Raw genomic sequence first — 13,214 nt, 5'->3', positions numbered from 1 at the left:
TGCAAACAAGAATGCTTTCTCTTTCGAACTAGGTTGGTTCGAGAAAGAAAACCTCTTGGAGATCATTGCACACGAATGGGCAAAGCCTGTTAGTGGACGAACAAGTCTTGAGAGATGGCAAAATAAGATTAGACATCTGAGACAGATTTTGCGAGGTTGGGCCAGAAACAAGAGTGGGATTTACAGACAAGAAAAAGAGCGACTCACCCCATTAATAGATGGGCTAGATTTAAAAGCTGAAGTTAACCTTCTTACGGTTGAGGAGCAGAGCTCAAAGTCCGAAGCTGGGCAAAGCTTACAAGCCCTTCTTAGAGAAGAGGAGCTCAAGTGGGCATTACGTGCTAAAGTGCTTAAGGTTGTCCAAGGGGATAACAATACACAATTCTTCCATATGATCGCTAATGGTAAACATAGGAAGAAGAAAATAATATAGCTTGAACAGGACGAGGGGACAATTTTGGGACATGAGAATTTGAAAGCTTATATCTCTAATTATTATAAACAACTTTTTGGGCCTCCGGAAGCGAGCACGGTGTTCCTAAATGAATCTGTTATTGGAGATATCCCTCAGCTCCGGGCAGAGGAGAATGATATTCTATCTGCACCATTTACTGAGAAAGAGGTTCTGAAACCAAATAAAGCACCGGGACCAGATGGGTTTCCAGCTGAATTGTATAGGAAATGTTGCATATTATTAAGGATGACCTTATGCCTATGTTTCATGATTTTTTAACGGCCATTTAGAGCTGTTTCATCTTAACTTTGGTATGATTACGTTGTTGCCAAAGAAAGAAGAGGCAGTTCGGATCGAACAATTCAGGCCAATATGTCTTCTTAATGTGAGTTTCAAAATATTCATGAAAGTGGGTACCAATAGATTGACACAGATTGCTCACTCAGTGGTACAACCGAGTTAGACAACATTCATGCCAGGGCGACACATACTTGAAGGGTTGGTCATTCTGCATGAAACACTGCATGAAATTCATTCGAAGAAGCTAGATGGGGTTATTTTCAAAGTGGATTTTGAGAAGGCATATGATAAAGTTAAGTGGCCGTTCCTTCAGCAGGCAATGCGCATGAAAGGATTTAGTGAGGCCTGGCAGAACCAAATGGGTTCTCAGGTCCAGAAGGGTAGTGTCGGAATCAAGGTTAACAATGATATCGGTCACTACTTTCAGACACACAAGGGATTGAGACAAGGGGATTCCATGTCTCCTCTCCTTTTTAATATAGTGGCCGATACGTTGACCATTCTTATTGGCAGAGCCAAGCAAAACGGTTAAGTGGAGGGGTTAGTCCCTCATCTGGTCGATGGGGGAGTCTCCATTTTACAGTACGTTGACGGCACTATCTTATTCATGGAACATGACATTGCAAAAGCGCAAAATATGAAACTCATATTATGTCTCTTCGAACAATTGTTTGGTTTAAAGATAAACTTTCACAAGAGCAAGTTGTTCTGCTTTGGAAAGGCCAAAGAAGAGCAAGACACTTATAGACAACTGTTTGGGTGTGAATTAGGTTCTTTTCCATTTAGTTATTTGGGATTACCGATTCATCACCGTAAGCTATCTAATAAAGAGTGGAAGTGCATCGAAGATCGAATTGAAAAAAAAAGCTTAGTTGCTGGAAGAGCAAGCGTATGTCGTATGGAGGTCGGCTAGTGCTGATTAACTCGGTACTTACTAGTATGTCGATGTTCCTGCTATCATTCTTCGAGATTCCGAAAGGGGTGCGAAAGAGACTTGATTTCTTTAGATCTCTATTCTTCTGGCAGTTAGATGAGGCCAAGAGAAAATACCGTCTCATGCAATGGGATACCTTTATCGACCCAAAGACCGGGGGGCCTCGGTATTGAGAACTTGGAAATCAAGAATAAATGCCTTATGATTAAATGGATCTACAGGTTAGAGACGGAGCCGGAGGGTATGTGGGCACAGATTCTATGCAATAAGTATTTACAGTCGAAAATGCTCGCCCAGGTTACTGTGAGACCAACTGACTCACCATTCTGGAAGGGACTCATGAGGACGAAGGACTTGTTCTTTCGTAGGGTCAAATTCTTGGTTGGCAATGGAATGTCAACAAGATTTTGGGAGGATACGTGGTTAGGAGAGACGCCCCTAGCCGTACAATATCCCACCCTTTACAATACTGTGCAACGTAAGGAGGAATATGTAGGCACAGTATTTCAAACGACTCCCTTGAATATTCAGTTCAGACGTGCGTTAGTTGGTGAGCGATGGACTGCCTGGATGCACTTGGTTCGTAGATTGATAGATGTTTAATTATCCGACCAACCGGATTCGACGCACTGGAAATTAGCTAGAAATGGGGTATTTACGGTAAAATCTTTCTACATGGATCTGATTAATTCTGGCCCAATCTCGAGATCGTTACATATTTGTAAGGTTAAGGTTCCCTTGCGTATTAAATATTTATGTGATTCATTCACAAGCAAGTAATCCTCACCAAAAATAACTTAATAAAGAGGTGATGGGTAGGTAGTTCATGTTGTTGTTTTTGTGATCATGGTGAAACAATACAACATCTATTCCTTGAGTGCCCACTCGCCAAATTGCTTTGGAGAACGATCAATATAGCCTTTAACATTAATCCTCCATTTGACATTGAATCGTTGTTTGGAACGTGGTTAGCTAGGGTTGAGCATATTACTGCGGCTCATATTTGGATTGGAATATGTGCGCTCCTATGGGCTATATGGAATTGTAGGAATGATATGATTTTTAACAGACAAAACACTTTATCTTTCTTGCAGGTCATCTTCAGAGCTACCGCATGGATCCGTACGTGGTCCTTACTCACTCCTATGGACTTCAGGGAGCCTTTGGTTACTGGGTGCAACCAGTGAGAGATGGTAGCACGGGTTATATTCAACCGGTTCGAATGGCGGTCGCATAATAGGATATGAGTCTAGGGAGCTTATCCTTTACATTGCCTTACCGGTTGCGATTTTGAGCATGCACTTTTATTTTCTTTGTTTCGCTCAGCTTGCGAGCTGTAATATTTTTATGACTTTGTGCTACTTCAAGACTCTTTAATAAGATGGCTGCATGCATCATTATGATGTAGAGGCGAGGTACAGCTCCATTTTTAAAAAATACAAATACGGTACAGAGACGTATCCAATGCATGTGTGGCGTGCCAGCATGGGCAGGGCCCACTCTAAGTGACAGTTGGTGCTTGGCGCGACACATTTTTGCAAAAAAAAAATCGCCTTTTTTATTTATGAGAAAATGCCAACAACTGATGGGTCCGGCATAATATCATACAAAGCGAAAACTAACACGAAATACCAGGCTCGAACCAACGACCCAGCGCCACTACACTAGCCTGCCTATCCACTTGGGCGTGCAAGTTTTAAGACCCTCAATGTATTTACCCCAAAAATAAAGCCATGCCAACGCTCATCCAACTGAAATGGATGATGTGTCGCACAGGATTCATCAGCATATTTTTCGCCTCCGACAAGCTGCCAAAGTTTGTTGGATTCCAGCGCAGTATCTTGTCAGTTTCGTTAACCGTAGGACGGTAGGAGACCGTTTGGCCCAAGGGAAACGGTTGTAGCCGGCGGACCGGCCGAAACTTCGGCCGGTCACGCGCGGGTCGTTGGATGATTAGCGATCGAACCGCTGTTTAGCCACGTCTTCCACACAGGGGATCAAACGCGTGGCTGTTGGGGCCATGCACCGCCCGCGACCTTATCCCTTCGCTTCCATATCCACTCGCATCTCCTTCCCCATCCACCAACAGCCGGGGGCGCGGTCGTCGCCATGGCTGCCGGCCACTGGATGCGCCTCATTTTGAATCGTGTGCAGATCACCCGCACCGGATGCATCCCTCTCCATGGCCGTCCACGGCCAGGGGCTTGCTCGTCGCCTTGTCCGCGGTAACTGGACGCACGCCCTCTCCATGGCAACCGCAGCCAGAGCTTCGCTAGTCGCCATGACCAACCTGCAATCAGCCGCGGGGGCGACGAGTTTGTGCTGGAGCCGGGGATTGCTGGAACCAGGTTATTTTTTTGCTGGATCCACCCACTTTTTTTGCTACAACCCCTTTCTTTTTTGCTACCATCCCCATTCGATTTGATGAACTCTTTTCGTTTTTTGCTGGAACCGGTGTCCCGATTTGCTGGAAGCAGTTGGTGGACGTGCTGCAAGGTTGACAGCTCACAGGAGGAAGCTGCATCCAGCGGCGAGGAGGGCTGCATCCAATGTCGTTCAAACGCCGGGAGTTGCAACCATGTACGCCGGAGCTACAACCGGTGACCGGGGGTGTTGCAAGAGGGAGTGGCCGTTTTTGCTGATGCGTCTTTTTTTGGTGAACCAAATTTTTGTTTTTTGCTGGAACCGATGAATTTCTTTGCTGGAATAGATATAATTTTTTGCTTCATCGGCTGCAGAGCTCTCAAATGTTTCATGTTGTTTTTGCTGGGGCCTAAGTTTGGTTTTGTTGGAACCGTTGTTCGATTTTGCTGGAAGCGTTGTTAGATTTTGCTGGAAGCGTTGTTCGTTTTTGCTTCAACCGACCACCGGAGTTCTGTAGGTACGATGCATGTCGATGGAGGCTAGCAGAGATGGCGACGCCTGCGCCGAGCTCGACGACGGGGACCAGACGCTGCAATCGCGGGGGCGGGAGGGGGGGGGGGGGAGCGGCGAGCTCGCCGGGAGCGCACACACAACGGTGGAAGGAGGATGGGTGGGGGATTTTTTTCTGGAAGCTTTGACCGAAGGAAGAACGAGTCGGGGGTTGAGTTGCCAGATCGGACGGTTCCGGCTCGCTACATCGGGCGGTTGGCGTTCGACCGGCCCAACAGTTGGGCCGGTGCGCCGGCGCAGATCACCGCCCTTGGCCCAATGCCCTCACTCTTTTTCAAGGATGCCTCGCTACCACCACTTGTGTATGCCAATAAATAAATAAATAACTTGCCGTCACTTTCTTTTTTTTTTCCTAAAATAAGAGTACAAGGAGATCTCGTACGACACGCTTCGGCTCGTAAACAGACAAGAGGTTTGCAGTAAGAAATGACCAGTGGCTGGCGCGTCGCGCGTGAGCAGTAGCAAAAGAACAAAGAAGAAAAGCGCCGTGCGGAACCCAGCCGTTGACGAAACCGAGTAGTAGTACCCTACGCCCTCCTTCCTCGGCGCCCTTTCCTTCACCGCTAATGCACCGCCACTCCGCCCAAGAGGCGCAGGGGATGGGGAGCAACGGAGGCGGCGCCAAGCCGCCGGCGTGGGAGTTCCACGCCACCGGGCCTCGCAACCTCTCCAGCCCCGGCCGCTCTGCCTGGTTCGCAGCCCCACTCCCTCCTCTCGCCCCCTCCTCCCCCCCAGAACGCATGGCACGATAGCGCGTACTGTTGGTCACAATCTGTGTGCGGGGTATTCCGAATCTGAACCCTGTCGTCTTGATTTACGAGTCTAGGTCTGGGGGTCTAGGTCTGGGGATTCTTAGCGTGGTCTGTCTGAGCACGCCGTCAAAGCCACCCTCGTCGTCTGCCGTTTGCTGAAATGCCACTTGGATTCTGGAAGAATTCTAGGTCTAGTTCACGTTTTGCCTGTTACTCGCCTCGCCCTCTGTCGAAGCTTTAATACTGCCTTGAAATGGCCATGGCTGTGTCTATCTTGCCTGTTGTTTTGATTGAGCCAGCTGGGTTGCAAAAGGCATTGTTTCAGATGACACTGGTTGGCGTCCATATGGGAAATGGGGCGCAAACAGTTTTCACAACAAACTAGCAGGGCCGATGGTGGCCGATGGGTATTACTCCTATAGAATTCAGGCCCTGTGAGTGTGAGATTGGATCCTGTTCAAAGTATTACATGTGGAAGCAGTGTTTATTGTTGGTGATAAGGGACATGTGCCAGTGTATGTTGTCAGTGTTTATTACATGTGGAAGCAGTATTTACATAACATGTACTTGGTCAAAATAGATGTGACATGTTATACCCAGAATAGAGCCCAACCACACATTTTCATAGGATCCAAGCCCTATATGATTTCTTTTGTGCCAGTGTATGTTGTCAATGTCGATGTTCTATAAATTTTCAACACCTAAAGTGTCATGAGTGTAGAAAGCATGATTTTCTCGCTGGTCAAAGTTGCGAACACGTTGACTCAAGGAGAATCAGTATTGATGCATTATGTAACTTTTAAGTTTTTGTCACGTTGGACTTTACTAGTTGTATGACAGGGAATTGCGTCATGAGCTTTTAAGACCTTAGTATAATTTGTTAAGAAAAAAAAGATTAGTAAATAAAAGGATGGCATGGTTCTTGCTCTCTATATAATTTGTAGTAGATGTTATGTAAATAGATGCTGTTGAAATGTACCTAAATTTAGTGTTTAATCTAAGAAATGTTAGGCTTCCGATATCTTCCTCTGCTTGTATTTTTGGTCACTTCAGCCATTGCTGGAGGCCATGCCTTTTTATAACAAGACTAGTGATGTGTGTGGTACTGATGAACAAATATAATGACTCCGCAGGAAAAATCCCAACTACAGAAGAATTGCAATATCATGTTTAGTGCAGGCCGCGTATGTACTGGAGTTTGACAGGCAAGAGAACAGAACTGGTGAAACTGCCATTGCTCCTAACTGGTGGAAGCCATTTAAATACAAGATGGTGCGCCTTCTAATTGATCCCAGAGACGGATCCATATATGGGGCACTTCTAGAATGGGACCAGATTGCTGCACTATCAGACTGGATAATGCGGAGACCTGATGGTGCTCCAAAGGCTGTCCTGGCACTGAGGGGAACTGTCCTGAAGCAGTCAACTGTTGCCAGAGACTTGGAGGATGACCTCAGGTACTTTGCTCAGGAGAGCTTGAGGGGTTCTGTCAGGTTCGCTGGAGCACTGGAGGTGCTCAAGTCGGCAATCGATACGCATGGAAGCAACAATGTGTGCGTTGCGGGGCATTCCCTAGGGGCCGGATATGCTATGCAGGTTGGTAAGACTTTGGCAAAGGATGGAGTCTTCGTAGAATGCCATTTGTTTAACCCACCATCAGTGTCACTCGGCCTGGGCCTGAGGAAGCTTCAGGATAAAGTCGACAAGGTCTTGAAGCGATACATCAGCGGCAGCTCTTCAAATGCCGTTGAAAGTTCTCACCCCGGACAGAAGGGGGAAACTGTTTCTGAAATTGGAGAAGAAAAACTGATCAAGGAGGTGAAGAGATGGGTGCCGAACCTGTACATCAACAACAGCGACTACATTTGCTGCTTCTATGTTGACCGTAGTGGCGTACCAACTGTTACTGCCGAGAAGCGCGGCGATGGTCACCCCGAGGCGCGTGCCAAGGTCTTTGTGATTGCGAAAGGGCCACAGAAGTTTCTAAAAGCTCATGGGCTGCAGCAATGGTGGATGGATGATTCCGAGCTCCATCTGGCTGTGAATGAGAGCAAGCTCATGTATAAGCACCTCAAGTCCCTGTATGTGAAAGAAACGTAGGGAAACCAATGTCATTGTGATCTCTGTCTCATGTTGTCTCCTGTTCTATAGTCAAGTATGCTTTTAAAGCTTTCATGAAGCTATCCAGTTCCGGCAAACCTTTTAGTCAGTTGACTAAGTATCAAAATTAACTGTCAGTATGAAATGTGAGTATTACATTATCTACTACTCCCTCCGTACAAAAAAGCTTGTCCCTCAAATGGATGTATCTAGCATCAAGTTAGTGCTAGATACATCATTTGAGAGGCAAACTTGAGACAAGTTTTTTCGGACGGAAGGAGTACCTTCAACTAAAGGATCAGGCGTTCTACTGTTGTGTTGCTTTGCCTCTGGCAAGACATGCAAGTTCTCTTTATCCCTGAACCAGAAAAACATATGATATCTATTCAGAACCATAATACAAGGAAGCGTAGAATGTTACTCCCTCCGTTCACAAATTATAAGATGTTCTGACTTTTTTTTCTGAATCGGATGTATATAGACCTGTTTTAGTTTGCTTGTTCACTCGTTTCAGTTTGCAGTTCATATTGAAATATCCTGAACATCTTATATATGTGAATGGAGGGAGTAGAACCGTAAGAACTGTGATTTGTGGCATCAATCCCCCAATCACATTTCAACACTTGAATAATGCCCAATGCAGATGTACAAGTGCGTAGAATGGCGTTGAGCAGAGAGCAACCAAAAAAGAAAGTTACTCAGAATATCACAATGGTGGTTCCTTTTGGCGAATCGCCCTGCTGCCTGAACCAGAACCTGAGGCTTATTATTCAGAAGATAAGTACAGTACAAGGAAGCCATTGCTAGTACAGTACAAGGAATCCATTGCTCGCCAAGCGAAGCTACATCATTTGTTTCCGAAATCAAGGTTATTTGAGCATTCACAAGGCAAGGTAGTCTCGATCTGATTTATTTGTGAACATAACAAGGACTTAGTTCTCTTTGTCATACATTGAATATTCAAAGTTAATAATCAAATACAGTGCAGAAGACGCGACATGACATCTTTCTTCATCCATGAAATGTACAATATGTACAGTGACACAATGTAGACTGACATCAATAAACGTGAGCTCCAGCGGTTGCCCCGATGATGACGGCAATTGTAGCAAGGACAGCCTGTTACAGCAAATGGTTCTCATTAGGATCATCAGAATTTGAAAAATAAAGGTGGCAAGTCACTGACAGAAAAGTGGTCTACTCTGGACTTCACCAGAAGATTTCTCGTGAAGACTTTACATACCATAAAACTATACTAACTAGTAGAGTATATGACACTACCATCATGCATGTTTTTATCAAGTGTGCTCACTCTCTGGATCAGTCTTTGTTATTGTAACACAGATATACCCTAGCTGCATATATGTCAACATTTAATGCATTCTTTGATAAGGGTGCTCACGTTCTCTGAATCACTCTTTGTTAATGTCACATACATCTGCTTCAGCTACTGAAGTGTCCAAAAGGTCACGCACAAACGAAAATGACACGCTGTGCAACTGCCGAAGTATGCCGAAACACCCACCTAATTAGATGACTGGATTAGCTATATTTTATCATTTGAATCTGATATTTAAATACTTCTGAATAATCAGATCCAACTTCATTGTACCAAACTAATTATTCTCATTTGCCTTTTCTGTTTGAGCTAACATGAATGAACCATCAATATGATTCTTGATTCACTAAGTGCTCCTGATACATGATCCAAACTTACACATGACAAAGTTCATAAATCATGCAAGAATAACAATGACATAATAGGCAATATGTTATGCTCAACAATTCTTGGTTTTCTGGTATACTATTGCTTCTGAAAACAGATAAATGAGGTACAAAGAAGACAACATGCAGAAACTTCATATATAATCCTGAGCCCCATATGTTTGGACCGTTGTTAAGAATCACATCAGCATGTCATAAAAATATTTTAAAATGCAAAAAACAACAACATGAAAATAGCACCTTCTCATAGCCTGTATATTCCTACATACTGACAATCATAGCCCAAGTTCAGTGACACATGGTATAGAAAGCACAAGCGCCATATCAGCAACTGGAAAAAGCAAGGCTGTTAACTCGACACTAAATTCTTTACTCACCGCTATTGTGCATGCCACATATCCTGGTTTCTCCCTGTAATCCACTCTAGAACACCACAACAGAAATGCTCCGACATACCAGGGGATGGCACCAAGAAAGAAACCAATTATGAATCTTCAGAACAAGAAATTTGTCGTTAGGATTACTCAGATATAGCTAAAGCAACAGCATAGTTCACAATAATCCATGTCAGAGTAATTATTCAGGTACATTGCTGCTGTACGTAAAACTAAGATCAGAAGACAAAAGTTAAGACAATGATCACTTACAGAAACCAGCCCATGCCAATACCGCAGCATGGAAGGCGGTCAGGTCTATGTCCACGCGCACCTGCTTCGTAATCTTGAGCTGAAAAGAGAAATAGCAAGATTAAGTGTGCACATAAAATTCTTATTATAAACATCAAGTGAAATAACTAGGAAAAATTACGATCATCATATTCAGCCTCGGTGCATTAGAAGCTGCAACAACCAACGTACGCATGGGGACTCCCTAAAATCATCAAGGACAAAGACAAGAACATGACTACTCCCTCCGTCCCATAATGTAAGACGTTTTCTGACACTAGTGCAGTGCCAAAAAAACGTCTTACATTATGGGACGGAGGGAGTAGTAGACTGCTACATCCGTTAACTTCTGCATATTTGCCAAATGGTCAATGCAATCAAAATGGAAGAACTGTCTTATATCAGATTTTCAGATCTATCAAACATTCAAACCCCATGTTGTGCTAAGAAACGCATCAATGCTAACCGGGGGAAGCTGATGAGACAATTGATCTCCATGCCATGCTAAGAAATGCAAATGTGCTAGCTTTAGCACCACTTATTACACAATCTAGCCAGGGTGGCTCAGTCATAGTTGATCCTTTATTTTTCAGATTTGATATAGAGCAACTGGGTGGAAATCATTTGGTAATGAAGCAACCAGCATACGACGGAAGGACATCACCTAGATCAAACAGGACAGCACGATACATGCCAATTTGGATCAAGACGTCAAGAAAATTGAAAGAAACATTGCAGGGTTGTAACAAGAATTCTGATTCCATCAGTCACGGCAATCAGAGTTTTGACACCAAGAAACGAAACAGAATTAGATCAAACATCCCAAAATTGTGCCCCCGATCGCATCCTGCCAGAGATCTCGCAGGGAGAATTCCGCCTTTGATCCCACCGGTTCCACGCCCAATTCCGATCGACATTCAAAGACCGGCGTCGGATCAACTAAATCCCGAGGGAATCGATCCCGATCGCAAGACCAAAATTCTACTTCATCACCCCGACATCAGCCCCCTCCGCGCCTCCCTCCCTCCCCGAGAGAACCGCGGATTAGAAGCAGGGATCGGGACATTTACCGTTCCCGGCCTGGTAGCCGCCGCGGTGGCGCGAGTTGGGCTCGCGCTGGCCGTGGAGGCCGGGCGGCGGGGCGGGCTGCGGGTGCCCGACGGGCGGGCGCGGGGGCGGGTAGCTGGGCGGACCATGGAACGTCCCGTACTCCCCTACGCCGCCGGCGGCGGCAGCCTTGGCCTTCTCAACCTCGTTCCCGCTCATCTCTCCTCCTGCCTCGCCCCACTCCGCTCGTATCTGCTCACTCCGCTCGTATCAACAGTTACGGGTCAAGGAGGAGGAGGAAGATTGGCGCGCTGTGGTCCGTCTGATGGAAACGTGGACGCGTGCGATCGACGGAGAGAAAAGATTGGTTTCGGTTTGTCGCGACAAGGAACAGTGCGTTGCTTGATCCGCGGTCGATCGGAAGTTTAATCCATGAAATTCGTGCTTGCTACGTAACCGTGGATTCTTTTTTTTCCTGCGAGTCTGCGACCACACGAACAAGAAGTTTGGTGTTGCATGTATTGATGAAAAAACTTGCGAGCTTAGACTCATGTAATCCTAATGAAAGTGTCCTAGTGTGCATTAGGACTTGGCCTACGTGGAAGACGGTCTTTTTTATGTTTGTTAACACATTACAAACGTGGATGCTCATTTAGACATACATGCACACCATATCTTCATGAGCATTTTCAAGATACTAATTCAAAAAAAATATGAGCACTCGGGCAAGGTCTAGAACTTAAATCTTGAAGGAGCGGTTCGGGCACACAAAAAAATCATCTGAACCACGCTTATCTTTGCAACGGCGAGTACATGACAAACTTATGTTTGTTTATTTTTTGATTAAAAGTGATCACTTCCCTGATCTCATTTCAAAAATCAAGTAGTCATTACAACCAAAACACAACCATCTACCCTTAGGGCATCTCCAGCCGTTGGCCCCCCAGGAGGGCCAAAAAACCGCCCCCTGGGGGCGCACCGGCGCTAACGGCGCACTGGGGGCGTGATGCCCCCCAGTCGCGGCGCCCACGGTATTTCAAAAAATTCGAAAACGGCACAAACACGGCGCAAACACGACATAAACATAGCAAACTTCGGCGAGTTCGTTCAAACATAAACATATTTTACAAAAAAAAAAGCGGGCTAATCCCGCCGTCTCCCTCGCCGCCCGCCTCGCCGCCCGCGCGTCTACATGCCGAGGAGGCTGTAGAACCGCGTGTAGTCGCCGCCGCCGCCGTCGTCGTCGTCGTCGTCGTCGTCGCCGCCGCCGCCCCCGCCTCCGCCGTCCCTACTGCACCCCTCCCCCGGTTGGCGCGGCGGGTTGGAAGGCCCGGCGACGTCGTCGTCGTCGTCGCTGTCGAGGATCACGACGCCGTGCTCGTCCTCGCACCCGCGCTTGCGGGCGGCGATTTCCTCCAGGGCACGGCACTGCCGGACCGTCTCCTCGCGGAGGTAGTCCTCCCGCGCCCACCGCATGGCGTCCTCGTCGGAGAAGCCGCGCCGGGCTATCTCCTCGTACTCCGCGGGGAGGCCGGGCTCCTTCTTGGGCTCGACGAGGCCGGGCTCCGGCTTGGGCTCGACGAGGACAAAGCGGCCGGCGGGGCTCCGGCTTGACGGGGCGCCGATACGAACGCCGGAGCTCCGGGTGCGCGCGGCCACAGGTGTGTCCTGGGGCTCCGGCTTGACGGGGCGGAGGCAGGGCGAGCCGCCGGACGAAGAGGAGGACCCGCCGGTCTCCATGCGCCTCGGGGTCCAGGAGCTTTCCCGGCGGCGTGAAAAGGAGGGGGGGCTGGGTACTCGAGGCGCGGCGTGTTGCCGCCCTCGATGTACTCGAGGACGGCGTCAAGCGTGCGCCCTGGCACGCCCCACCATCGACGCCGGCCGGCGGAGTTCTGCCTGCCGGAGGGCACGACGCCGTTGGTGGCCTCGAGCTGCTGGGCGTGACGGCGACGGAAATAGGGCTCCCATAGCGAGCTGTCGGGGGCGTACCGCGGCGAATCCCTCGCCGCAGGAGGCAGATTCGACCTGATGCAGGCGATCTCCGCGCGCCGCACCGCGCCCGAGGGCACCGGGGGCACCGGCACGCCGCCGGCGCTGATCCTCCATGCCCCCGGCACCCGCATGTCCGGCGGGACCGGGTACTCGGCCTCGTAGAGGAGGCGAGCCTCGTCTTCATGGAGATGGCGGCGGCCGAAGCCGTTCGCCGCCGCGCCGTCGCCTGGGAAACGCTCGGCCATTGGAGGAGAGGAGAGGGGGAGGGGAAGGAGCGACGGCGGAAGGGGAGTGTGAGCGGCCGAGTGCGC

General features: G+C 47.9%; 2 protein-coding genes across 2 annotated transcripts; one reads left to right on the top strand and one right to left on the bottom strand.

Moving 5' to 3' along the window:
- The first annotated feature begins 5,090 nt into the window (after window positions 1–5,090).
- On the top strand, window positions 5,091–7,619 carry LOC123069488 (GDSL esterase/lipase At4g10955). The gene is made up of 2 exons (XM_044492364.1): window positions 5,091–5,313; window positions 6,508–7,619. The coding sequence occupies exons 1-2, from the start codon at window positions 5,189–5,191 to the stop codon at window positions 7,472–7,474; spliced, it is 1,092 nt and encodes a 363-aa protein (XP_044348299.1). The 5' UTR covers window positions 5,091–5,188; the 3' UTR covers window positions 7,475–7,619.
- A 600-nt stretch (window positions 7,620–8,219) lies between these two features.
- On the bottom strand, window positions 8,220–11,219 carry LOC123069487 (60S ribosomal protein L18a-like protein). Its single transcript, XM_044492363.1, has 4 exons — window positions 10,935–11,219; window positions 9,847–9,925; window positions 9,577–9,691; window positions 8,220–8,593 (listed from the first exon to the last, which is right to left on the bottom strand). Exons 1-4 carry the CDS (start codon window positions 11,128–11,130, stop codon window positions 8,534–8,536), a joined length of 450 nt encoding a protein of 149 aa, XP_044348298.1. The 5' UTR covers window positions 11,131–11,219; the 3' UTR covers window positions 8,220–8,533.
- Window positions 11,220–13,214: the final 1,995 nt, after the last annotated feature.

This window comes from Triticum aestivum, chromosome 3B (genome assembly GCF_018294505.1).
Source record: "Triticum aestivum cultivar Chinese Spring chromosome 3B, IWGSC CS RefSeq v2.1, whole genome shotgun sequence".
In the NCBI taxonomy this organism is placed as follows: domain Eukaryota; kingdom Viridiplantae; phylum Streptophyta; class Magnoliopsida; order Poales; family Poaceae; genus Triticum; species Triticum aestivum.
This window is presented reverse-complemented; position numbering and strand designations above follow the sequence as displayed.

Bases quoted from the DNA above. Each gene is read 5' to 3' on its own strand.
- LOC123069487 (XM_044492363.1), bottom strand. From the start codon at position 11,130: ATGAGCGGGAACGAGGTTGAGAAGGCCAAGGCTGCCGCCGCCGGCGGC. The intron at 9,926-10,934 runs GTAAATGTCCCG...TTCTCTTTTCAG, and splicing joins CGGCTACCAGGCCGGGAACG to CTCAAGATTACGAAGCAGGT. The intron at 8,594-9,576 runs GTGAGTAAAGAA...TTGCTGTAACAG, and splicing joins ATGTGGCATGCACAATAGCG to GCTGTCCTTGCTACAATTGC.
- LOC123069488 (XM_044492364.1), top strand. From the start codon at position 5,189: ATGCACCGCCACTCCGCCCAAGAGGCGCAGGGGATGGGGAGCAACGGA. The intron at 5,314-6,507 runs GTTCGCAGCCCC...ATGACTCCGCAG, and splicing joins AGCCCCGGCCGCTCTGCCTG to GAAAAATCCCAACTACAGAA.